The sequence below is a fragment of the Anas acuta genome, chromosome 27 (genome assembly GCF_963932015.1).
Source record: "Anas acuta chromosome 27, bAnaAcu1.1, whole genome shotgun sequence".
NCBI classification, from domain to species: Eukaryota; Metazoa; Chordata; class Aves; order Anseriformes; family Anatidae; genus Anas; species Anas acuta.
The window spans coordinates 5665185-5689740 of record NC_089005.1 but is presented as its reverse complement, the minus strand read 5'-3'; the positions used below and the strand labels follow the sequence as shown (position 1 = coordinate 5689740).

General features: G+C 55.1%; 1 protein-coding gene across 2 annotated transcripts; it reads left to right on the top strand.

Moving 5' to 3' along the window:
• Positions 1-806: 806 nt before the first annotated feature.
• Positions 807-24511, top strand: TET3 (tet methylcytosine dioxygenase 3). 2 transcript variants are annotated; one of them, XM_068662478.1, is made up of 10 exons: positions 807-960; positions 13096-15109; positions 17961-18051; positions 18410-18503; positions 19117-19325; positions 19505-19655; positions 20134-20223; positions 20342-20479; positions 21004-21340; positions 21748-24511. In XM_068662478.1, exons 2-10 carry the CDS (start codon positions 13141-13143, stop codon positions 23496-23498), a joined length of 4830 nt encoding a protein of 1609 aa, XP_068518579.1. In that variant the 5' UTR covers positions 807-960; positions 13096-13140; the 3' UTR covers positions 23499-24511. The 2 variants fall into 2 exon arrangements, with proteins under 2 accessions (XP_068518579.1, XP_068518578.1); XM_068662477.1 differs by lacking the exon at positions 807-960 and adding an exon at positions 9659-9877.
• The last annotated feature ends 45 nt before the right edge of the window (positions 24512-24556 follow it).

The following is a 24556-nucleotide window of genomic DNA, read 5'->3' as shown; positions in this document are numbered from 1 at the left end:
TCTGCTTGGGTGATTCCTACCAGCTCTGGGGGAGCAAACCTCAGTGGGAAACCCTGGTGCCAAGGGGAACGGGTGCACGAGCCCACAAACCATTTTTTATGGTGCCAGTGGGAGAAGTTGCAACCAAAGCCCCTAAATGAATTTGGCAGCCTTTCTCCATGCCAAAAGCTGCAGAATAGGCATAATCTCATTGAATGCAATCCAAAAAAAAAAAAAAAAGTTTCTGAATTTGTCTTTTGGGCAAGGGGTTTTCCCTGGTTTGTGTTTGCTGGCAGAAAAAGCTGTGAATTTGCCTCGAACTGGGATGGGGAGGGTGGCGTTGCTGAAAACACGTTGGGGTGACGGCTGGGAGCAGCCAGGGCACAGCACCACGGCTCATCCCATTTTCAGCCATGCTGCCATCCACAGGACACTAAGACGTCCTTGTTTGACATGGTGCAATGTTCACCCATGTCACCGTTCCCATCCTGACAATATTCCAGATTTAGGCTATTGATGTTATCAGCTGGGCACCGGAGGAAGAGGGTGGGAGGAAGGAGGCCTCTGCATTCATTAAATCCACTTGCAATTTTGCAGGGTGACAGCGAAACAAACGGTGGCAGGACCTGTTGCATGGGCTGGCGGCTGAGGTGGGTGCAACTTCAGCCGCTTCGGAGGTGGCTGCGGGGCCATCGGCCGCGCTGCTGGGGCACCCGCACCTTGCGAGGTGCGACCGGCAGGACCCCAGCCCCACGAGCGGGCCCCCCCCCCGCTCCCATTTCTTTCAGCCAAGCTGCGGCCCAGCCGCCATTTCCACAGGGCCCGGCCCTGTGCAGCCGCGGGCACCGGAGCTCCCTCCCGGCCGGGGCCGCGCGGCGGGCGGAGCCGGGCCCCCCCCCCCCCCTCCCCGTGCCGGGGCGGGCGCGGCGCCGCACACACAAGATGGCCGCCTCGTAGCGGCGGGGGCAGCGGCGGGGCGAGGTAGGGAGCGGCCGGGGCCCGGCCAGGTCGGGGCGGGGGCGGCGCGGCCGCGGCCGGGGGACAGCGCGGGGCGGGGGCGGGCACCCCCGAGGCGGCTGCCTCCCGCGGGGCCCCCACGTGCGTGATCTGCCCCGGCCACCCCCCCACCCCCCCCCCCTCCGCGGAGAAATGACGATTTTCTCCCCCCCTCCCTCCCCCCTTTATTTTATTTTTATTCCCCCCCCCCCCCCCCCCCCCCCCCCCAAGTCCATCCGCAGGCTCGGCCGGGGGTGGCCACAAGGGCGGCGGAGCTGGGGGCTGCCGTGACGTCACAGCGGGGGCTGCTGTCACCCCGCGCCCTGAGGAGCCGGGGCCCGGCCTCGCGGCCCCCCCCCAGAGAAGCCTCCCCGCCCTGGGGCCGTCCCAGCAGCAATGGCTCTGGCCCGGGGAAGCGGCCGAGTCACCAGCCCTGGAGGTCTTCAGCAGACACCCAGGTGCAGGGCTCGGCGCTGTGGTTCAGTGCGGGGCTGGCTGGTGTTAGGTCAGGGGTTGGGCGCGGGGGTCGTGAAGGGCTCTCCTGACCTAGGCGATTCTGTGATTCTGGGCAGCAGATGCTGGTGGCACTGGGGAGCAGCCCGCAGCGGGGCTGCCCAAGCCTCCGGTCACCGCCGGTGAGTGCTGTTGGCACGGTGTGCTTGGGGACGCTGGGGCAATCCACGTCCCGTGCCAGGGATGCGGCTGGCACCAGTGCCTGTGGGCACCCAGGGGGTGCTGGTGTAGTCGTGTCACGCTGGGGAAGGAAGGGCAGCCTGGGGGCAGAGTCCTCGCAGGTGGTTGTGGTGGCCCCATAAACATCCTCAGTGCTGCCCTTTGGAACCTAATTAACTGTGACATGGCTTTTTTTTTTTTTTTTTTCCTGCATTCTCTACCTGGCCCCATTATTGCAGGTAACTAAGGGGAGAGGTGACACAGAGGAGGAGCTGCTGGGACCTTGGGAAATCAAAACGTACACCAGCATCTCCCCTGTTAGGCATTGTTAGGTTGGGCTTTCCCTGCCCTGCCAGGTACAGGGGTGGTGGGGCATCGGCGTGGTGCATCTAGGACGTGTGGTTGTGCTGTGGTCTGCACCCTAAAGAGCCTTTCGCAGGGTGTCCCTGGCACACTGGGAGCAATCTTTTCCCATGACTGGGGGTCCTGATTCCTGATCCCCTGCCTGCATGAGGTGGGGTTGCTGGTCCCTGTCACTGTAGCATCAGGATCCCCAGTCCCCAGCCTGCATTTGCTGGGCTCTCTGGTCCCTAGACCCACGGCATTGAGGTCCCTGCTCCCTGTCCCCACAGCACTGGCATTCCAATTCCTTTTTTTTACGTGTGCCAGAGTTCCCTGGTTCCTACCCCCACTATATCAATGTCCTTGGTCCCCTGTTTGTGTGCACTGGTGTCCCCATCCCTATGGCATTGCTGTCGCTTGTTGCCTGACTCTGCATGCCAGGATCCCTGCTCCCTGTTTCTGTAGCATCAGGGTCCCTGGTCCCCAGCCCTATGGTATAGAATCATTAAGGGGTTGGAAAAGCCCTCCAAAATTGTCTGGTCCAAACATCCCCCTACCACCAATGTCACCCACTAAACCATGTCGCTAAGTGCCATGTCCAACCTTTCCTTAAACACCCCCGGGGACGGTGACTCCACCACCTTCATGGGCAGCCCATCCCAATGCCTGACTGCTCTTTCTGAGCAGAAATGTCTCCTCATTTCCAACCTGAACCTCCCCTGGCAAAACTTGAGGCCATTCCCTCTAGTCCTATCACCAGTTATCTGCGAGAAGAGGCTGACCCCCAGCTCCCCACACCTTCCTTTCAGGTAGCTGTAGAGAGAAATAAGGTCTCCTCTGAGCCTCTATTCTCCAGACTAAACAACCCCAGTTCCCTCAGGCATCAGGGTCCCTGGTCCACTGCCCACATGTGCCGTGTACCCACATGTACGTGTACCTCAGTCCCCCTGCCTGTGTGTGTGTGTGCTGAGGTCCCCCCATACCTGCAGCACCGGAATCCCCATTCCCTGCCCATGCATGCTGTGGTCCCTGTCCATTGCATCCCAGTTCCTTGTTCCATGTGCACTTTCCTAATGGGAGAACAGTGCCAATGTTTCCTGTCATGGTCCATGCACTGTCCCCACTGCGGTTTGGGTGACTGATGGGAGGGAGCACTCCAAGTGCCACCCCTTCCGTGCCACTCTTGGGGCTCTGTTGCCTCTTTCCTCTCTGCTTTGAGATGGGTGCAAGATGGTGCCAGACCCCACCTCTGCCCGTTTTTTTTAGAGGATAAAAGAACTTCTGTGCCCCCCCTTCCCTCCTTCCCTGGGCTAGGATCCCCTGGGAGATGACGAAATGAAATGAAATGGGAAGAGGCTGGCCGTGAAACAACTGTGAGCAGCTCTGTCCCTGCTCCACATCTGCCTACCACACCAGTGCCAGCACCGAGAGCCGTGCTTTCCCAGCCACAGCCCCATCCTTGCATGGGTGAGGGATGCACAGCAGTGGGACCACAGGTGCATTTCTGCTGCGATGTCATAGGTGATCCTGTCCTGGCGATGATGCAGTGTGTTTGTTTGTTTCAGCTAAAATGGCAGTTCTTAGGAAAAAAAAAAAAAAAAAAAAAAAGCTCTTCTGCACATCTACTCGCTGCATCTTTTTGATTAAATGAGGTTTTGCTGTTGAATGGTGGAGTTAGAGACTGGGAGCTCCCAATGCTGCAATTTCCAATGCAGCCAAATGAGGCGGGGGAGGGTTGGGGGGGATGGGGGGGAGTGGGGGGCGGGTGGGGAGACCAACCCACTCCAAGCCCTCCAAACGCTGTAAAAAATTGATTGGAGCAAGTTCTAATTACTGTACTCGTCAGCGTGGAGGCTTGGGGATGCTGTGTAATGTCTGGAGGGCTCAGCTCCAGCTCACCAGGCTGCAGTACTTGTGACTGCTGGTGGCATGGCCACAGCCACCATGGTCCCCAGGGCAGCTTGCCACTCCCATATGGGCAGAGGGGGCAGGAAGCCATAGGCCAACACAAATCATGTGCCAGAAGGCAATGGGGTGCAGGAGGAGGTCGAGAGGCAAGAGGGCAAAATATTTTTAAGACCCCAAGCCTCTCTGAAGCCCCATCTGGCATTGCAATTAGAGCAATTGCATTTAAAACCTCTGTATTTAAATTTGTTGCAATCAAACCTATCACAATTAAAGTCATTGCAGTGTTAGAGTGGGGCTAACTCTTCTCTTGATGATGCTTGCACAGAGGCACTTGCTGCCTCTTTCTTGCCTGTCCCCAGGCTCCTTGCCTGCAGCCTTAGCCTCTCTGAGCCGCTGGCAGCCGGTGCTCCCGGCCAGAGCACGCTGCCTGCTTGCACATGGCTTTTTTTAGGTTTACAAACATTACGGCCCTGTGCACACGTTGCTTTCCCCCTCCCTTCCCGTGAGTCATCAGCACCGTCACCAGCGCCAGGGAGCACAGGCCAGTGAATCTGGAGGCAGCGTCTGCACTTCCCCCTTGATGCTGATGACCCCAACAGAGGAAAAAAAAAATAGAAATTTAGTATTTTTTTCCCTTCCCTTTTTTGGCGGTGGAAAAGGATGACCAAGATGAGGAAAGCTCAGTGGTGGCTGTGATGCCACATCTGTTTATGCCCACTTAGGCATCATCTGTGATGGGGTATTTTTGAAGAGCATGGCAGCACCAGCCTCCCGATCATGGGACTGCACATGTGTAAAGCCAAACCTTGTGATTTTGGACCTGGGCGAAGTTTTTCTCAGCTGAAATGCGGGTGCTGGTGTCACCTGCCTGGCTGTGGTCAGAGCCACATGTTCTGCCTGTCGTGGGACAGAGCATTGGCCTCTCCAACAGCGTGCACAGAGATGCTGGAGCCCCCGCAGCTGAGCTCATTGCTGGCTGATGTGGCTGTGGTGACTCAGCAGTGTGGGTGCTGACTCAGCAGCACTGCAGACCCCAGGAGGCAACTGGGGTGGGAGGGGGCTGATGTTTTTTGGTAGGAAAAAAGGGGCTTTTGTGCAGCATGCTGCAAAAGAGTTGTGCCAATGCTGATCAGAAGCGGACAGAAACAATGTGATGCAAATGCATTCTTGCATGGAAAGGCTGCACTTCAGGGTACTTCTCCTCTCCTGCTTGCCTTTCACAAGTGATCTTGCTTCAACATTGCTTTCAGGAGAGATACGTTGGGTCTGACTCTGAGCACATGCCTGAGCCCATACATAGGGCAGAGAAGGGGCTCAGTCTGCTAGACCCTAATTAACTTTTTGGTGGGAGGTTTTATTCCTTCCCCTGTCTGGGGACTCATCTGTGCAGTGGTGCTGGCTCCCGCCTGCCATGCTGGGGTGAGTATGGGGAAATGCTGCTCGTCAGCCTTGGCTAGGGAGGATGGTTTGTGAAGGGATGTGGCCATCGTGATGTCCCCTTTGGAGGTGGCAGCTGCCTTGCAGTACTGGGCTTTGCTTTGGCTGTGGGCACTACAGGGGTTGGAGCAAAACAGAGAAATGCAGAGCCTCTTTCTGTGCTTCCACCCTATGCTTTCAAGAAGGAGGATTTCAGCCTGAAGCTGGGGCGGGTGGTGAAAGGGGAAGCAGCTGTCCCAGTGTCCCCGCATCAGCGGGCGGAGCAGGATGCGACCCTAGGAGGCTCTTCCTGGATGTGACTTGGTCCCCATCACATCCGCTCCAGGATTTCGGGACCCCCCTGGCCCCTGTGGGGCACCCAGGGCAGTGTTGCTGTCATTTCAGGGTGAGTCACAGGGGCTGGAGAAGTGGCTTGAAGGAAGCGGGGCACTGCAGATGGACTGCGTTGGGTGATGCCGAGCCTGCCCCAGACTCAGTTTCTCCCCAGGTACTTTTCCCTGTTGGAGACCGGTTGCAGCAGTGAAACCGGCTGGTGGAACCAGCGCTTTCCCTGCACCCAGACTGGGCAGGGCCAGGCTCCCACTCGTCTCCTGGCTCCTGCCCGCCAGCTATCACGCTGCCGACATGTTTGAGCTTGCCACACACATGTTCCTCCTTCTCCTCCTCCTCCTTCTTCTCTTCCTCCTCCTCTTCCTCCTCTGCTGAAAGCTCAGGCTGCTGACTGGTTTCACGGAGCAAGGAGCAGGGCCGGGGCTGTGCATCCCCCAGGTATGGTGGGACAGGGTGGGATTTAGGGAGCCAAGCACCAACAGCACAGTGCAGGACCCCCTGCTCCAAACAGCATGCAGAGCCTTGACAATATGGGTGCAGGGCAGCTTCGCACTGCAACTACCAGTTCTTGAAAGCTGGCCAGTTTCTGCACCCTGCTTGCAATGCAAAGTAATTGGGCAAGGGGGAAATTTCCCCACTGGGTTGGTGGTGGTAGGGTGTGGGAGGGCACTGATCTCTGTCCTGCCACAGACAGTGGCATTGATGAGTGGCAGCAAAAAGTCACCCAGCCCCACGTGGGTGGCTTGGATGAGATGGCAAAGTGCTGTTAGCATGGGCAAGACGCTCAGCTGGGCCCAAGGCACTTCTGCACTTCTGCTTCCCCTTTTCCCTTTCCCCTTTCCCCTTCCCCCTTCGCCCTTCACCTTTCCCTTCCCTGATGGAGCACTGCTTGCTGCCACCCAGTGTTTTGGCATTGCCTGTCCAGACCCAATGCCAATCTGGTAGCTGAACGCCTGCATGAGAGGAGTCAGCTGTGTCGGAGCAAAGATGATCCAAGAAACAAAAATAGCGCTGTTTTTTTTTTTTTTTTTTTTTTTCCATCTCTTTTTCCCTTTAAAGAGCTCTTCTCCCCTCCCTCCATCCCTGCCGGCTGGAGCAGCCTGACGCAGCCTGGCAAACCATTCCCTCTCCCTTTGTCATATGCTGGCTCCTGGCTCAAGGATGTGATGGGAACGCTAGCCATGGCTTAACCATGCAGCTCCTGAAAAGCCGATATTCTGCTGTGCCAAGCATCCTTGCGGTGGGGCCGAGCATCCTGTCCTAGCACTGAGCATCCTACATTGTTATATCAGGGGTTGGGGCCATACCGCAGGTGTCCCCCATTGCCTGGCTGGAATGGGACCCTGTGCTCCTTGCGTGCAGGGGTATGAATTTTCCATCCCAGCTTTGAAAGGCATCCAGGACGGATTAACAACAGATGTTGGCGTACAGCCATTCCTGGTTGGGGTGATTTTGGAGGAGCTGCTGCATCCGAGCAATCACCTCTCCCTCGCTCCACACATGAAGGATTCTGCAGCTGGGCAGCTCCTGCTCCAAAACAGCCACTTTTTCCCATCTTTCCCTTTTGCTTTGGAAGGTCATGGTGCTTTCCCATTGGTCATAGTTTGGCTGGCTGGGAAAACCCTTTTCCTGGAGCTCCAACAGGGATGATGGGGAAATCTCCATGTGGAAAAAAATCCCCCATCTCCACTGCAAGCTCCTGATGCTGGTGCAGCAGGAACCAAGAGTGAATATATTGCATTGATTTGTTTCCCTGCCCCCCTGCGAGATGGAAAAGGGGGAGAATAGTTGTCCCAGTTCCATCTAGAGCAGGATTGCAGCTCTGGGGGTTCCCATGGGGATGATGCAAAGCAGGGTTGGGCTCTAATGTGGCTTCCTGTGGCACAAATCAGCCCCGTACCCTCAGCCTCGGCACAGCTCTGGCTTTCCTCTGGGCTAAATGAGGACAGGAGTGAGCAGCTCAAACCCAGCGCCAGGGTCAGATGGGGCCATGGAAACAGCTTGGAAAACAAATAAGCCGGTGCTGGGAGTATGCCGGGAGGGGCTCCCACGGGCACAGCACGGCTCCGTGAGCTTGCCCATTTGCTTTTCCTGGGGGTGTTGCATCCGCTTAGGGCATCCACGCCACTGGGCTCCTCTGCAGCATCCCCCACCGGTAGCACGGTGGCATTCAGTGACTTTCTACGTCCAGCAGAGCAGCACAGGTCTCCAGCATGTCTCTCCCCAGGGTGTAATTTCAGCAGCATGCCCTTCTCTGAGGGTGCTCGTGGGTCTGCATCTGTACCATGCAAACAGAGGAAAGCCCTTTAGTGACAGCAGCCATGCGCTTTGGTATTGTAGGGTTGCCTGTGCTCAGGGATGCTCACTCACCCTGGGCTTCAGCATCACGTGTGGGACCCCACGGTGCCCCTGAGCCCAGAGGATCCCAGGGCTGGCTGCCAGTGGAGGAAAACCATGAGCGCAGCACGGGGCTGGCAGCCAAGCAGCCGCCTGCCTCTTGGCCGGCCCTGGCTGCTGTCTCTTGGCGGCTCCCACTGACCTCCCAAAAACCCTGCTGTGCCCTGGCTGATGGTGATTTCAGTGTTGCATTTCTCCCCTGCACTGATGCACCCGTGGCATGCAGGTCACCCACATCTCCATCTCCTAAATCCTCCACTTAGAGTAATCTCAAGTGGGACAAAGCAAAGCATGCACTGAGCTGCTCCAGTCTCTCCCCAACTAAGCCCAGCCCTTGCAAAATACGTTGAGGCAAGGGGGATTTAGTAAATACCCAAAATATCCATGTAGAGGATTACTACTTCAGCACAAATTCAAGGGGCTGGATGGGCCCTATGGGTGTTTTTCGAGCACAAGGGATTTAAAACCGGTTCTTTGTCTGTTGTTGGGTTGTTGTTTTTTTCCTAAACATGTGGTTTGGAGGCGGCAGCGCGTGATTTAGGACAAGCAGGAACATGGCAGGAAGGCCTGCCTGCTTGTTTGGGGTGCTTTCATTTAATTTTTCTTATAAGGCCATGGGGATGTTTAAAATAATATTTTGAAAAAGGGGGAGGATTAAAAAAAAAAAAAAAAAAAGGGAGAAAAAGCAGTTTTGAAGCAGCTCTGGCTTTGCCAGGGCAGGCAGGATAGACAGGGATCGCTGTCTGTCCCTCTGGGCAGGCAGATCCTGGCTTGTCCCCTGAGATGGCTGGGGTGGCAGGGCGATGGGGCAGCACCATACAGCTGTGGACAGATGTTGTCTGTGACATTCCCTGCTGGGACAGATCCTGCCAACATGTGTCAAATCTGCCCTGGGGTGGTTATGTTTCTGTCCCCTACAGTGGCTATAGCACTGCACCTGGTCACCTTGTCCCTGTACAGGGCTGCTGCATGTATATATACATGTATATATATTTATATATTTTTTTTTTTTGCAAGGCATACAGATTTGCAGGATGTATAGGGCTGCTGGATGTTTAGGCTTGTCGGATATGTAAGTCTGCTGGATATATAGCTTTCTGGATATAACAAGTTGCGGGATATATAGGGTTGCCTGATATATAGGGTTGGAGGTCACATAGGGCTGCAAGACTTGTAGTGTTGCTGAATAGATAGGGTTGCAGGTTTATAGGTCCACAGATTGTATAGGTTGTTGAATATAACAATTTGTCGTATGTATAAAGTTGCTGGATATGTAGGGTTGCCAGATATATAGGTCTGCTGGATATGCATATTGCTGGATACAATTTGCTGAATACACAAGGTTGCAGGATACAGAGGAGTGCTGGCTGTACAAGGTTGCTGATCGCGTCCTGTCACTTGATACATCTGGGGCTGCAGGATCGATAGGGCTGCAGGACCTATAAGATGGCTGGATATACGGGGCTGAAAGCTGTGCAGGGCTGCAGGATATATCTAGGCTGTTGGATGTATGGCTGACCGCATGTGTTGGGCTGCAGGAGCTCGAGAGGGGCTGGGGGGGTGGGACCCCCCCCCCCCCCCCCACCGAGGCACCCTTTGGGCCCAGGCCAAGATGTCGGTACTTTCGGGCAAGCGCGCAGCCCTCCGCCATCCATCCGTCCGTCTGTCCGTACGTGCGTGCGGCGCTGGGGCTAATGGCTCCTCCAGCTGTTTGCAGGGGGCGGGGAGGGCTGGGGCGGCTGAGGCTGAAAAACTCGTTGCTCCTTCCCTCCCCGGTGCCATCGCCGCTGCCGGCCTCACCGCCCGCCCCACAGACGTAAGTGCCTCGTGCCCCAGCCGTGCCAGCCCTGCTCAGCGGCACCGTGCCCCCGCCGCGCGGGTACCGATGGCTGCAGACCAGTCCTAGGGAGCACAGCCCAGGCTGGAAAGCATCCAAGCAGGGCTCTGTGTGTGTTGTGTGGTGTGGTTGCTGCCGCTTTTTGTCGTTGTTGTTTTTTTTTTTTTTTCCCCTCTGTTGAAGGCATTTAAAACAGAAGGAAAAAAATTAAAAAAAGGGGGAAAACCAAACCAAAACAAAAAAGATAATTATTTTCTTCCTCAAAGGGGTTTTCCCCCTTTTACAAAACACCAAGGATCCAAGACGGACTGTGCAGTAGCCAAACAACTGAGCTAATCTGAACCAAAAGGCTTGCTTTTTCTCTTTATTTTAATTCCTCCTCCCCCCGCCCCAGCTTTTATTATTTCCCGGGGCAGGCGGATGGAGGTTTGGGCAGGCATTGCTTTCTGTGGGGAAATGGGCAGTGTGGCGGAGGAATAGGTGCAAACAGCGCTGATTAATGGAAGGATTTCCTCGTATGCTGCTGGAGTGAGTTGGGGCTGGGTTGTTGTTGTTGGTTTTCGGGATGAAAATCCCATGGGGCCATAAATACAGCTCCCACTGTGCTTGCCCTCCACCCCAGCGGTGCTCTGGGAACAAAAGGAGCCGTGTGGGAGAGCCAGGAAAAAAAAATGTATTTTTTCCCCATGGATTTGGGGATGGTGGCAGCTCTTGGATTAACCCTTTGGGAGCACCACAGGATGCAGCACTGGCTCAGTGCTGACAGGATGGGTTTTGCCGTGCATTTGCAGGATGAACTTTTTTCCTGCATCCCCAGCCTGATTCTAAAACCTGATTTATTGGATGGAGCAGTGTGGTGGCAGAGACGGTGTAAGGCCAGCCCAAGCTGCTGTCCCATCCTGACCCAGTGGCTTTGCTGTGGTGTTTACACCAAGGGGTGTGAGCATCCTGCCAGCTTTGGGGCAGGTAGAGGTGGTGCCTGAGGGATGGATGCAGGGGGAAAAGATTCTGAAGCTCCATCTGGATGAGGGCAGGTTTGAGACAGGGCTTCCCTGTGAAACCAGTTATAGAGGAGGATTTGGCAGGGTCTGGGGATCCAGGCAGGGTGGGGAAGCTCCTTATCTCTCTTCGCGGCTGGCCCTGATGCCTTGGGAGGTTTACCCCAAGGCTGATTCCTTCGCTCACTGATGTAGTGATGGATGTAGTGCATGGTTGGGGACAGTAGCTTCAGGGACATCCACATTTGGGGTGCATTAGAAGCGTCCCCAGCTGTTCTCTGGGGCTTCCCATGCCCACATCCACCCGGTACCCCCAGAAAACCCTTGGGGCCAACGTTCGCTCCACGCCCAGAGCTAAACAGGTTTTACACCATTTCTGCAGGCTGGCGTCACCAGGAACGCTTCAGGGCATGAGCGTTCCTGCTTTGAGGGGGTTTCATAACATTTTCTCCCTGCCACTACGTACTGCTTGGGAAAAACCTTGGCTGGGGCGTCAGCGTGGGAAGGACGGACAAGGCTGTGTCTTCCTTGCACCATGTTACTTGGCATGGGGCGTGGAGGCAGCATGTCCCCACCCTGCAAATGAGCAGCAATGCATTTGCTCCCTGACCTGATGGACCGGTCCCTTTGCTCGTGGCTCCAAGCTCCAAGTCCCCACCATCACCAGCAAGGAGATGGCACTAGAGCCCCTTGAAAGCAGTGGCAGCATGGGGGTATGCCCCATGCCAAGAGAGGGGCAGCGCAAATTTGCACCCACACCGTGCTGATTTGTGCTGCCCGTGAGTTTTGCCCCCCAGGTTTTCTCCCTGGGGGGGATTTTTGGGGCAGCGAAGTCTTGAGTTGTGCAGGGAGTGGTTGCTCCTTGGTTTTGCTGCAGTCAGCAGTGTTCTTATCTGTGTCGAAACCAGCCATGCTTACGTGCACATGTTGCTCTTCATCTCTCCCTGTAGACTGCTCATGTGAAAGCTGCAGGGCTGGCATTGGAAGGGTTGAATGAAGCTCCTCACCACTGACAGCTTGTTCACATGCCCAAGCTGTACTTTGGGGTCTCCTGGAGCGTCAGGGCTGTAGGTCCTTCCTGTGGAGCCAGTGCTGGAGGCAAGAAGTTCTGCCTGAAGCCTTTGCTTAGTTTGTCCATTTTTTTTTCCTAGTGAGCTTTGCTGTATTTTTAACTTTCAGGAAGCTTTCCTGTGACCAGCAAACTGCACCCAGTCCTCCCTGGCATTAACTGAGAGGGGAGAAACCACCGAGTGCAGAAATGCCTCCCTGCTTCTTGCAAAGCCCTTGTAGGGTCTAAACAGGGATGTGTGAGCCCTGGCACCGGGAAGATGGTCTCCCTGGATGTGGCTAGTTTGTCTCTGGGTGGGCATCTCTGACAGGTGGCACAAGGATGTTTTTTTGGATGCTGGTGCTGTTGCTCCATGTTGCTGGGGTCTGGCAAGCTGTGCTGACATGGGGTTGGGTTATTCAAGGTGAAATCATCCCCATGCTGCCCCTGCCACTGGCACAGACAACTTGGCGGCTTCTTTGTGTGGTGGAGGATGGCTTCTCCAAGTGAAACACTCCCAGACAGCGTATTTGCTTCACACATGGGCCCAGTTTCCCCCATGTCCACGATGCATCCTTCAGCAGTACTTGGGCTCAGTGCCCCATTGCTAACTTCATTGCCGAGCCCTGGAGCTGCAGTGACCTTATCCAGTGCTCAGTGCTACATTTGCAGAGGATGAAGGAGCTCATCCTGAGCCTGATGGTCTTTGCTCCATCTGGATGCAAGCAGAGCAAAATGCTTTGCAACAGCTTCATCCCCACTGTAAGGAGTGGGTAAAGTGAGGCGAAGCCCCACAATCCCATGGCGCTGTGAAGGGGGTCCCAAGGAATGCATCAGCAGGGCTGGACCTCCTGAAAACACAGCTGGGAGTGGGATGCCCTCCCATATACCCTGTCTCATCACACACTCTGCAGGTGGTGGAAATACCGAAACATCCCATGAGCGATTTTGAAACTGGGTGGTGGGAGACGTGGGTGGCATGGGGCTGGGAAGGGTGCGTGGGGGGTGAAAAGAGGTGGCTGCATTTCAAGCTGTGGGGCTCTGTGGTAAAATGGATGAAAGACAAAAGTTGCAGGGGTGGAAGGAGGAATTTGGGCGCATGTTGACTGTTGCAAGGGGTGCTTACACCTCTCCACTCTCCCCATTCTCAGACAGGTTCGGGGGGCGACCCAGTTGATGGCCCCAGAAGAGGCCAAATGGAAGAAGGGCTGATTAACTATGTCGAAGAAAGAAAGCTGAATGAGGGCAACGGGCTCAGCCTGGCAAATGGGGGCCAGCCAGAGGTGGGGGGCAGCACGCTGATGGAGCCAAGCAGCTGGCTGCCTGGCCAGTCGGCCCCTGCTGGCAAAGCCCATCTGGAGGATGCCAGAAACCTGGTGGCCTTCTCGGCAGTGGCTGAGGCTGTGTCCTCCTACCGGCTGCCTCCCCTGGACTCTCCCTCGCTGCTGTACAAGAAGTTTGACACCGAGATGAGCAGGGGAGGGCTGAGCGAGGTGCTGGCGCCGCAGGACGGTATGCCACAGGGAGAGGACCTGCATGCCCTCAAGGCTGCCCTGGCCTTGGCCAAGCATGGCATGAAGCCCCCCAACTGCAACTGTGATGGCCCTGAGTGCCCCGACTACCTGGAGTGGCTGGAGCAGAAGATCAAATCGGCTCTGGGCGAGGAGCCGGTGCCGGCCTCCCCACCACCCCCTGAGAAAGGTGCTATTGCTCCCCAGCCGGTGCTTGAGACCGCTGAGCCATGCCCGTCGGATGGCCTCCCCTTTTCCCAAAGTGCACTGAACATCGCCAAGGAGAAGAACATCAGCCTGCAAACAGCCATTGCCATCGAAGCCCTAACGCAGCTCTCAGCCGCGCTCCCGCAACCCAGTGGTGATGGGCAACCCACAGCCCCGCTGCCCCCGGGGCCCCTTGTCCCACCAGAGCCGGGGCCCCGCTTCCTCACACAGCCTGGTGCCTCACCAGAGCCGCTTTTTGGCACGGTGCCTCTGGCAGGGACCAGAGACCCCATGGCAGAGCTGGAGCAGCTTCTGGGCAATACTGACTACATCAAGGCAGCTTTCAAGCGGCCCGAGGCTGGCAAAGCCCCCACAACAGCGGCGTTGAAGCCCCCTGAACGAGCGCTTGCCAAGGATGTGGCAAGCGGCCCCCGCGTGCCACCGCTGCCGCAGGAGCCCAATTTGCACAAGAAGACGCAGCTGGTCCTGCAGCAGCATCTCCATCACAAGCGCAGCCTTTTCCTTGAGCAGAGCCTAGCCGTGGCCACACCAGAGCGGCCGCCTGGCTGGTGGGCACCCAGTGCCCTGGCTGGGCCACCCAAACCCTTTGAAAAGCAGGCCAAAGAGAAAAAGAAGAAAACACAGCCCGAAAAGCCAGCCCGCAAGCAAGTGCAGATCAAGAAGCCCAAGCAGAAAGACTCACAGCCGCTCTTCCTGCCCCTTTGGCAAATCAGTCTGGAGGGGTTTCGGGCACCTGCTGAGCCCCCAACTGAAGAGATGCAAACCGAGCCGCCACCACCTGCCTTCCCGCTCCAGCAGTCTCTTGCACTACCCCTGCCCACCACTCCCAATTCTCAGGAAAGGGGTGCCCCAGGGGGGGGCCCCCAAAGCCACCTGCCAATAACACCAAGCTCGTCTGGCTCAGAAGAAGTGCTGTCTGCCCCACCAGCCCCCATTGTAGTGGATGACAAGCTGGAAGAGCTCATCCGGCAGTTTGAGGCTGAATTTGGGGAGAACTTCAACCTGCAGCCTCCTGGGACAGCTGAGCTGCGGGGGGGTCCGGCACCAGCCTCACAAATGCCCCCCACTGCCAGCACCACCACCTTGGCCTCTAGCAGCTCTCCCCAGCCTGTCTCCAAAAGCTTTTCACTTTCACCAGGGAAGGGACCGCTTTTGGAGCCTACTTTCTCTGCACGGTCCCCCAAACAGATCAAAATTGAGTCTTCTGGTGCTATCACTGTGGTGTCAACCACGTGCTTTTACTCTGAAGAGAGCCAAAACACTGATGAGGCAGAGGGGACACCCACCAAGGATGAGGTGCCACTGACGCCAACCCTCAGCGGTTTCCTGGAGTCACCACTGAAATACCTGGACACGCCGACCAAGAGCCTGTTGGACACCCCAGCCAAGCGCGCACAGGCAGAGTTCCCCACTTGTGACTGTGTCGGTGAGCAAGCAGCTGTGCTGGGGGTCTTGGGGCAATGGCAAGCACAGTTCAAGCTGTCCAGAGTGGGATTTGGGGTTTGCAGGGTGGGATTCCCCTGGATAAGTAAGAGTGATGCCACAATGCCAGGAAAACAGTGTTTTGTTTTGTTTTGTTTTTGTTAAGGGTTGGGGATGTTGCTCTTTTTGGCTTTGTGCATGTTCCTGCTTCTGTTTTGCATCAACTGTTTTGTCGTAGGATCAACATACCCACACAGACATCTTGGGGTCCAAACTTGAAAAAAAAATACACCAAGATTTGCTTCTGGGTTTGCTCCCAAATGGGAGATGGGTATTTTGGTCTCATCCAACCCCAACAGTGTCTGTGACAGGGGAGGACTGAGACTGCTTTGCAGCTTTGTGTGGAATTTGTTTTTATGGCAAAACTCTGAGGCTGCAGAGATCTCATGTGTTGGTTGTGGGGTACATTTGGTCTTTCTCTTCTTCTCTCTTATTTTTATGGTGAGGAGGCCAAAGCCAAGTGAGCATGGCATTGCTGTGGTGGTGTCTGACTTGGTTGTGCTGGCGCAGGCTGGAAGAGCAGCAAAACCAAAGCGTTGTTGATTTTACCTCCGCTTAGTTGTTCAGCTAAATCCCATAAAGGGGCACATGCCTGCCCCAGCACCACCAACCTGCCTAGAACCTTGCCTTGTTCTTACTGCTATTGTAAGTTGAATTAGCTGGAGTGGGTTACTCAAAGTTAAGAGCATCTCTTCTTGGCTTGTGCTGTTTTAGGGGCCATATTTGCCACCAGGATGCTGTTTCTTTCAGTTGCTGTCCCTGCCAGGATGTGTTGAAAGATGCAAAACTCTGGGTTTGGTGGTGTTTTGTTTTGTTTTGTTTTGTTTTGTTTTGCTGGCATTTGTTAGACTTTGCAGGAGGTATTGGAGAGTTCCTGCTTGGTCTCTGCAGTCCATCTCCTTCCACTGTCCCTTTCTTCACAAGTGCATGGAGCTGGATCTTCTCCCTCCAAATTTAAACTGTGAGGAGCAAGGCAAGGATTTGGGGTCAGTGGGTGCAGGAAAACCAAGCCCCTATGCTACTGAGAGAGGTGGCCTCAGGCCAAGCACAAACTGCACTTTATTAGTGAGGCATATGATTATTTATTTATTTGCTTGTAAATGGCAGCAGTAATTAGCCCAAATGACACTGAGCAAATGAAAGGCTTTTCTGGAGCTGCTCAAACTTAACTTGGAGTTTTACATCCATTGCCAGGAAAGGTTTGCGTTGCTTTTCTTTTTCAATGTGGCTTAGAGGTTTGGGGGGAGGATTTCCCGCCTCTACCTTTCCCCGTTTTCTCAAGGAAAAGCTGTGAGAGAAAGCAATTAAGTAGGAGTCGGGGCTTGGTGCTTTATTAGGTGTCTGTGCTGTTAGACACTGTAATAAAATCAGCTTTCGCTGCGTGTCCTGTATTGATCTCTGTCTGGACAGCTGCAGCTCAGCTGAGCCCTGCTTTCTCCTAGCCCTGGCGCCAAGCCAGTTAGACATGACAGGAATGAAAATCATGGGGCTGAGAGCAGAGGGATGGGAAGACAGACCAGCTCTAGCCTGCTGTGCCGAATGCATCTGACCCAGCGGTGCTTGAGCATCCCTGTGCTCTGGGGACTGACCCCTGTGCTGCTGCAGCTGCCTGGAGCATCCTTTAGTTCTCCATCTGGCACCTCCATGCCCGAAAAGCCCTGAGGGGTTTGCTGCTGGGGCTGTGTTGCTTGCAGGCTGTAGCCCAAGCATCCTTCTGCGGTAGTGTGATCTTGCTTCTGCCTCTCCCCTGTTGAGCAGCTCCTGCCTTGCACAGGTTCAGCCAACCCAGAGCACCCCCACATCCTCCAGGCAATCCAGACAGCAGGCGGCAGCAGTTTTCAGTCCTAAAATTATCTCGGGGTGGTTTCAATAGCATCCGGCTGGTCCGGTTGCAGTGTGCGGGGCCAGGTGGGTGAACATCGTGTAAGCAGGTAGGCAGAGAGCAGAGGGGGTCCAAGGGTTCATGTGCTGAGGTGGCCGCTGCAGCTAATCACTTCTCTTCAAAACAGAGCATGCTCGGGTGGCCCAAGCAAATCTCCCATGCCAGGGGCAGCAGAGAGATACGTGGTGGTGGGAGACAGCTAGGTTATTAAGTGGCTTGCCCTACAAGGCTTCAAAAATCAGATCCTGTTGAAATCCTGCCATCATTTCAGCCCTCCTGTGTGTGATGAAACCTCCCTCTCCATGTGTCTCAGCCCCTGCTGCAGGGAAAACCCTGCATGGTGGAAAGCTCGGCTCCTTTGCCTGCTTTGAAAGAAGGGTCAGAAACGGAGACTCACTCCTCTCTCATTAAAAACAAGCTTATCCATTAACTACGCAGGATTTTTGTAGTTTTTGGCCTCTCTCAGGGCTTCACCCCTCGCTGTTGCATGCATTAGCTCAAGTTGCTCCTTGCTGGGGGATGGAGCATAGCTGGGGCTGTCTCCAAATGGGTTTTGCAGTGATTTTCACCCCTAAAGGACCCTGTTGTCCTCCTCTTCTGCTGTAGAAGCACCTATAAGGAGGAGGAGTATTGAGGTTTTGGCACCAGTGCTTGCCAACATCCCTGGCTGCCTTGGGGGTGCAAAGGAGCTATAAATCCAGACTAAAACCTCCCCAGTCCTAAAACACTCAATGCCATATATTGCAATTGCAAGCAAGGGTGCCTGCTTAGGCTCCCTTAGTGGGGAAATGCTTGATTTTTGGTGCAGAAGTGCTTCATCTGAGTGAATTTGGCATCCATGGGGTCAGAGCCCCCTGTGGACATGCAAACCCCAAAATCTCTGTCTCCCCCAACCCCCTTCCTTTTCCTGCAGAGCAAATTGTGGAGAAGGATGAGGGGCCATACTACACCCACCTGGGCTCGGGGCCCACTGTGGCGTCCATCCGGGAGCTGATGGAGGAGCGGTAAGGGCCCCGTCCCACCCCAACCCCTTGCAGACAAAGGGGAGTTCTGATGTTGAGGACGCGGAGCCATCAGAGAGGGCTTTGGGGGTTTCCTGAGGGCAAGGGGAGGGCTCGAGAAGGTGTGTGGGGCCTTGTGAGGGTGCGTGGGGCTCTGTGGGCACATGTGTCCTCATGAGGTCAAGTGCATGCTTGTAGGTGCTGGTGGGAGCCTGTGCAGGCATGTGGGTACTCACGATGGTAGGAGTCCCTTCGGTGGATTGCATGGGGGTGAGCAGGGCCTGTGAGGTTGCATGTGGCCCTGTGAGTGCCTCTTGGTCCTCGCCAGGGTGTGTGCAGCTAGTATGTGTCTCCCTGGCAGGTACGGTGAGAAGGGCAAGGCCATCCGCATTGAGAAGGTCATCTACACTGGGAAGGAGGGGAAAAGCTCCCGGGGCTGCCCCATCGCCAAGTGGGTGAGTGCCTATGGCCCCCAGGCCTCCTCAAGGCATCACTGTAGCAGAAGGGGATGCCTGGATGGCACCGCTTAATGCTGTCTTAGGGGTCCCTGGGCCTGCACGTCACACTGCATCAGTGCCACTAAATCAAATCTGTGTCTGGAGAACTGTTTAAAATTAAAAAAAAAAAAAGAGTTTTTTTAAAGCCATTACTACTTGTCCTATCACTACACTCACTGTTTCTTCCTTTCTGTCCCCTCTCTGCCTGGGGACAAGGAGGTCCCCTCTGGTAGTGGCCATGGGAGGCCAAGGCAAGATGCTCGAGCTGCAGCAGCCAAAGAGAAAGGAAAAGCTGCAGCCACCCCCAGGAAAACTCTGCAGGGCTTCCTGCACTTGCCCAGTGGCACCCACCGAATGGCATATCCTCAGGGCCAGGCTGGCAGCGTGTCCCCCTGGCACCCCAAAACCCATGGGGAAGGAGGTAACCATGGGAGCACTCACAGCTCTGCTGCCCAAATTCCTGAGGAATGATAAAAAGGTAGCCGGCACCCGCTTTTGGGGGCCTTCTTGCCCCCCGTCCTGGGAAACATTCCCTCTCAGGGCAGTCTGATTTGGCCTGGCTGTTTTCCAGGTGATCCGGAGACACAACCAAGAGGAGAAGCTGCTGTGTTTGGTGCGTCACCGGGCCGGCCACCACTGCCAGAATGCCGTCATCATCATCTTGATCCTGGCTTGGGAGGGTATTCCCCGCACTCTGGGTGACACGCTATACCAGGAGCTCACTGACACCCTCACCAAGTACGGCAACCCCACCAGCCGTCGCTGCGGCTTGAATGATGAGTAAGTGCCACCATACTGGCTGGGGAAGTGGGTGGAATGGCAACTGAGGTGTCCCTCCTGTATTTCTAAAACCAGTGGAGGAACTCCCTACACTCCACCCAGGCTTTTGTTGCATCCCCAGAAGGGACTGCTCTCACTGTGCCAGCAGCTGACGCTCCTTTTCAATGTCCCTCCTGCAGCCGGACTTGTGCATGCCAAGGCAAAGACCCCAACACCTGCGGTGCTTCCTTCTCCTTCGGCTGCTCCTGGAGCATGTATTTTAATGGCTGCAAATATGCCCGAAGCAAAACTCCACGGAAATTCAGGCTGGTGGGGGACAATCCCAAAGAGGTGGGTGACACAGACAAAGTGGAGCAGTAGTGGAGGGTAGGGAGAGTGGGTTCCTTTTAACCCTGGCTTCAAATTTGGCAAGGAGAAAGCATGAGAACAGGGTACCTTGTGGTATTTTTGATGAAATGGTGGGGAAAAGAAAGTCAGTCTGACCTGGTAAGGCTCTCACTGATGTCCCAGGACTTTGCTGCCAAGAGCCGTTACAGGGTGACACAAAAAGGGTCTCTCTAGAAACCCCAGGGAGATGGCAGAGGGCTCTTGGGCTGAGCAAGCAAAAGCACAAGAGACTTTGGTTGGAAGTTGAATAGCCAAGATGTCACCAGAAATTTGGGCTGTGCTCTTTGTGTGATGGCAGACATAGCAGAACAAGTTGGACACAAGGTGGTGTACAGGGGCTCCACTCCTAATTGCATCCCCACTGCTGAAACCCTTGAGTGATGTCCTCCTGTACATCAATGCTTTCTCTTCCCTATTGTAGGAAGAGCTGCTCCGGAAAAGCTTTCAGGATTTGGCCACTGAGGTTGCTCCACTTTACAAAAGGCTGGCACCACAGGCCTACCAAAACCAGGTATCGGGCCACTTACTCATCCTCTTGTGGTCTCCACAACCTGTCAGTCAGCAGAAACAGGAGTGGGGTGGTGGTGCACAGATTTCAGGCAACTGGAGCCCTCTCCTTCTTCCTCTAGGTTACCAACGAGGATGTCGCAATAGATTGCCGTCTGGGCTTGAAGGAGGGGAGGCCGTTTTCAGGGGTGACAGCGTGCATGGACTTCTGTGCTCATGCTCACAAAGATCAGCATAACCTCTACAATGGCTGCACAGTGGTAAGCAGGCGCTGGCATTGGTTTTCAGGATGGTTCCCCATTCACTGCATTTTAAGCTGCTCGACATCCAGCTGGACCCCGCAGGGAGCGCTTTGGAGTGGAGATATCTGAGCCTCTGTCACATCCCTTCCTACCTGCATGACTCTGGTGGCTGGTCCTCGGTGCTTGCACTCATGGAGCAATGCCCTTTTTGATGCTGAAATTGCTTAAGAAAGCAGAAAGGCCCCTCAAATGAAAATACATCTGTGGGGTGCTGAAGCTATCCCTGCTAGATGAAAGCAAAGTGGTAATCAGAACTGTGTGTTTGCTCTTGTCTGACCCAAACCCCACGGGAGGTTTCCAGTCAGCATCTGGGGAGTGGTGTGGGCTGGGGGGGTGCACCAGTGGAAGCCTGGGAAGCCATCAGGCTGATACGGATTTGTGTTGAGGAGGGGATTTTGCCCTTGTCCCCCTTGGGCTGCATTCATTAGCATCTCAAGGGTTTGGCAGTCCTGGACACTCATGGCACCCTGCGCTCCTCCCAGGTCTGCACGCTGACAAAAGAAGACAATCGCGTGGTAGGGAAGATCCCTGAAGATGAACAGCTGCACGTCCTCCCCCTCTACAAGATGTCCAGCACAGACGAGTTTGGCAGTGAGGAGAACCAAAACGCAAAGGTGGGCAGTGGGGCCATCCAGGTGCTCACATCTTTCCCCCGTGAGGTCCGCAAGCTACCTGAACCTGCCAAGTCCTGTCGGCAGAGGCAGCTGGAAGCAAAGAAAGCTGCCGCAGAGAAGAAGAAGCTACAGAAAGAGAAGCTGATGACACCAGAGAAGATCAAGCAGGAAGCGCTCGAACTTCCCACACTCCAACAAAATGCAGGTAATGGGAACAGAGCTGAGGTCCCATGGCCCTAAGCTGTCCAGAAAGCGTGTGAGGGGATGTTCCCCTGTGGCTTCTGGGGGTAGTGGGTGGGGGCTTTCTTGGGCCAGAAGTTGCAGGAGTGTCACTGAGTGCAGGTTGGCATTACTGGCTTATACTGTGGTGCCTGCATTTGCACCATGGCTTTTGGGGTACCTGCTGTCTTGCTGCAGCTCAGCTCATGGGAATGAATTGCTGCCAGCACACTGAGTGATGCTAGTTGCAGCTGAGCTCTGTGCTTGGCCAGCAAGCCCATTGGTGTTGGATTTTTGAGACTAACTGATTTTTTGGGGGCCTGGGGTCCTTGGTCCCTGCTGATGGCCTTCTCGGCCACCTGGTCACAGTGGCTGTGTGTGCTGTGCCTGCAGGTATGGCGTTGAAAAGTGGGATCCCCCCACAGCCACTGAAACCTTCCATCAAGGTGGAGCCGCAGAGCCATTACAACGCTTTCAAGTACAACGGCAATGCAGTGGTGGAGAGCTACTCGGTGCTGGGGAGCTGCCGGCCCTCTGACCCTTACAGCATGAACAGTGTTTACTCTTACCATTCCTACTATGCACAGCCCAATCTGCCTTCTGTGAATGGGTTTCACTCAAAGTTCACGCTTCCTTCGTTCGGGTATTATGGTTTTTCCAGCAACCATGTATTCCCCTCGCAGTTTCTGAATTATGGGGCAACCGAGAGGGTGAACAACACCTACGAGAAGAAGCCCAACATCCAGGCATTGCAGGAGAACCTCAACCACACCTACAGGAACACAGATTTCCCTGAGCCCATCCCACACAATGTCCGGAGCAAAAATCATCACCAGCGCACCTACGAGCGGGCCAGTCGGTATGCCAGCCAGCAGAAGGCAGTGGCTGGGGTGCACAGGACTAGCACAGGCTCAGAGGATGCACCGCCATTTGCACAGAACTGTTTTGGCAGCAGGGCCATCAAGCAGGAGCCCTTGGACCCCCCACCCAGCATTGAGCCCCTTCCCAGTGCAGCAGCAGCTGTACCCGGCACTGACCTGGCCCTTCCAGTCGTCCCTGTGCCAGCATGTGGTGGGGGCCCAGAGCAGCATTGGAGCCCATACAAAGTGTCCCGAGGTGCGTCTTCTCCTGAGAGGACTAGTACGGCAGAGAGCTCGTGGAGCAGCCTGGTGCCAGGCACCAGCCCCGCAGGCTCAGGTGGACGAGAGAAGCTGAGCGCCTTTGATGCTGCCGTGCGCTTGCCGCTGCCAGAGAAGCAGTGGCCTGATGTCCTGTCAGGAGAAGCAGCAGCAGCATGTGGCTCGAGCTTGCTGCCAAAACCATGGAGCCCCTGCAAGCTGGGCGAGGCAGTGCTGGCGAGTGCAGGCACACCAACCCTGCGGGACAAGGGCTGGGAGCTGGGGCCGCTGGGCTTCAGCTCGGCCCTGCCAGGGCTGCCCAGCTTCCCCGAGGAACCATGGGGCTCAGCCAAGGTGGAGGAGCAGAGGACACCAGCACCCATCCCAGGGCTGCCTGAAAAGGCGTGGGAGGCAGCAGTGCATGAGAAGGGTGCGGTGGGATCCCAAAGGGAGAAGCCATGGGATCCTTTTGGCCTGGAGGAGGGCATCGAGGAGCTGCCAGAGAAGACGGTGAAGGAGGAGGAAGAGGAGGAAGAAGAGGAAGAAGAGGAGGAGTGGTCAGACAGTGAGCACAACTTCCTGGATGAGAACATTGGTGGTGTGGCTGTGGCACCTGCCCATGGCTCCATCCTCATCGAATGCGCCCGCCGTGAGTTGCATGCCACCACTCCGCTGAAGAAGCCCAATCGATGCCACCCCACCCGCATCTCCTTGGTTTTCTACCAACACAAGAACTTGAACCAGCCCAACCATGGCTTGGCACTGTGGGAGGCCAAGATGAAGCAGCTGGCTGAGCGCGCCCGTGCCCGGCAGGAGGAGGCTGCACGCCTCGGTCTCCAGCAGGATGCCAAGGCCTTCGCCAAAAAGCGCAAGTGGGGTGGTGCATTGGCAGCCGAGGCGCCCAGCAAGGAGAGGAGGGACTTGGTCCCCACGCGGCAGGCAGTGGCTATCCCCACCAACTCTGCCATCACTGTGTCCTCCTATGCCTACACCAAGGTGACAGGCCCCTACAGCCGCTGGATCTGAGGCGGAGGCAGCTGCCGCAGCCCATCTTACCTCAAAGTCAGCAGCACTGGAGCACCGGTGTTGCTTTGTGGTGCTTTCTCCTCAGGCATGGGGGAGAAGAAAACAAACAAACAAAAAAACACACAAAAAAAAACCAGAAAAGCAAAATAAATCCAACACATACTTGGAAAAAATGAAACCAACTCGGGTGCAAGCCATTGGAAAGCTGCACTTGGTGAGAAGTAGGGAAAAAACAAAGGAACAATGCTCTTTGGCATTTTTTGGTAATCTAATATTTATATCTCTGTTTTTTTAATCTATCCTTGTGCACTGCAAGAATGGAGAGAGAAGTTTATAGCATCCTTTCACAAAGGAAAAGTTTTTAATTCCACTTAAAACATATTTATTGGAATTTTTTTGTTTTACTCCAACAACAATGACAAAGGTGATCTTCAAAAAAGAAGCAAACATAAATAAACAAAGAACAGCTACAACAACAAATACCCAGGAAACAACCCAAACACCAAACCAGCTTAACAAAGCAAGAGGTGAATCTCTCCAGCTCCCATGCATGGAGACTAGCAGGGATTGCGTCTTAGAGTCACCTGGAAACGTGCTTTATTAGCTGGACACACTGAACATCTGATTTTATTTTTTTTCCAAGGACCTACAAAACTTATTTTGCAACTCGAGGAGTTCTTTCTTACAGATACGGGAGGCCCATTCGCAGGCAGTATGTCCTGGAATGGCGTGCTCACGTGTGGCTTTTTGCTGCTGGCGAGCTTGGCTCTGCCAGGATGGCGCTTTTCCTGGCACTGGAGACTTCAGGACACCTCTGGGCTCAGAGCACTGAGGTGAGGACGCTGCTCCCAGGGAGCTAAGCTTACGCTCAGATCTGGGGGCTCCTTTGCCAGTGGCCCCAAGGAGAAGAGGAGCAGCTCAGTGGTGGCTGCACCTCCAAGGAGCCAATTGGAATAAACAAACAAACAAACAAACAAAGCAGAAAAAAAAAAAAAAAAAAACACAACACAGAACTGTGAATAGCTAGTGTTGCTCTCTGTACATCACTGTTGCTAAAG

Coding starts and splice junctions, on each gene's coding strand:
- TET3 (XM_068662477.1), top strand. CDS start 9,674: ATGTCGGTACTTTCGGGCAAGCGCGCAGCCCTCCGCCATCCATCCGTC. Junction 18,052..18,409: donor CGGGAGCTGATGGAGGAGCG/GTAAGGGCCCCG, acceptor TCTCCCTGGCAG/GTACGGTGAGAAGGGCAAGG. Junction 19,656..20,133: donor TGGGGGACAATCCCAAAGAG/GTGGGTGACACA, acceptor TCCCTATTGTAG/GAAGAGCTGCTCCGGAAAAG.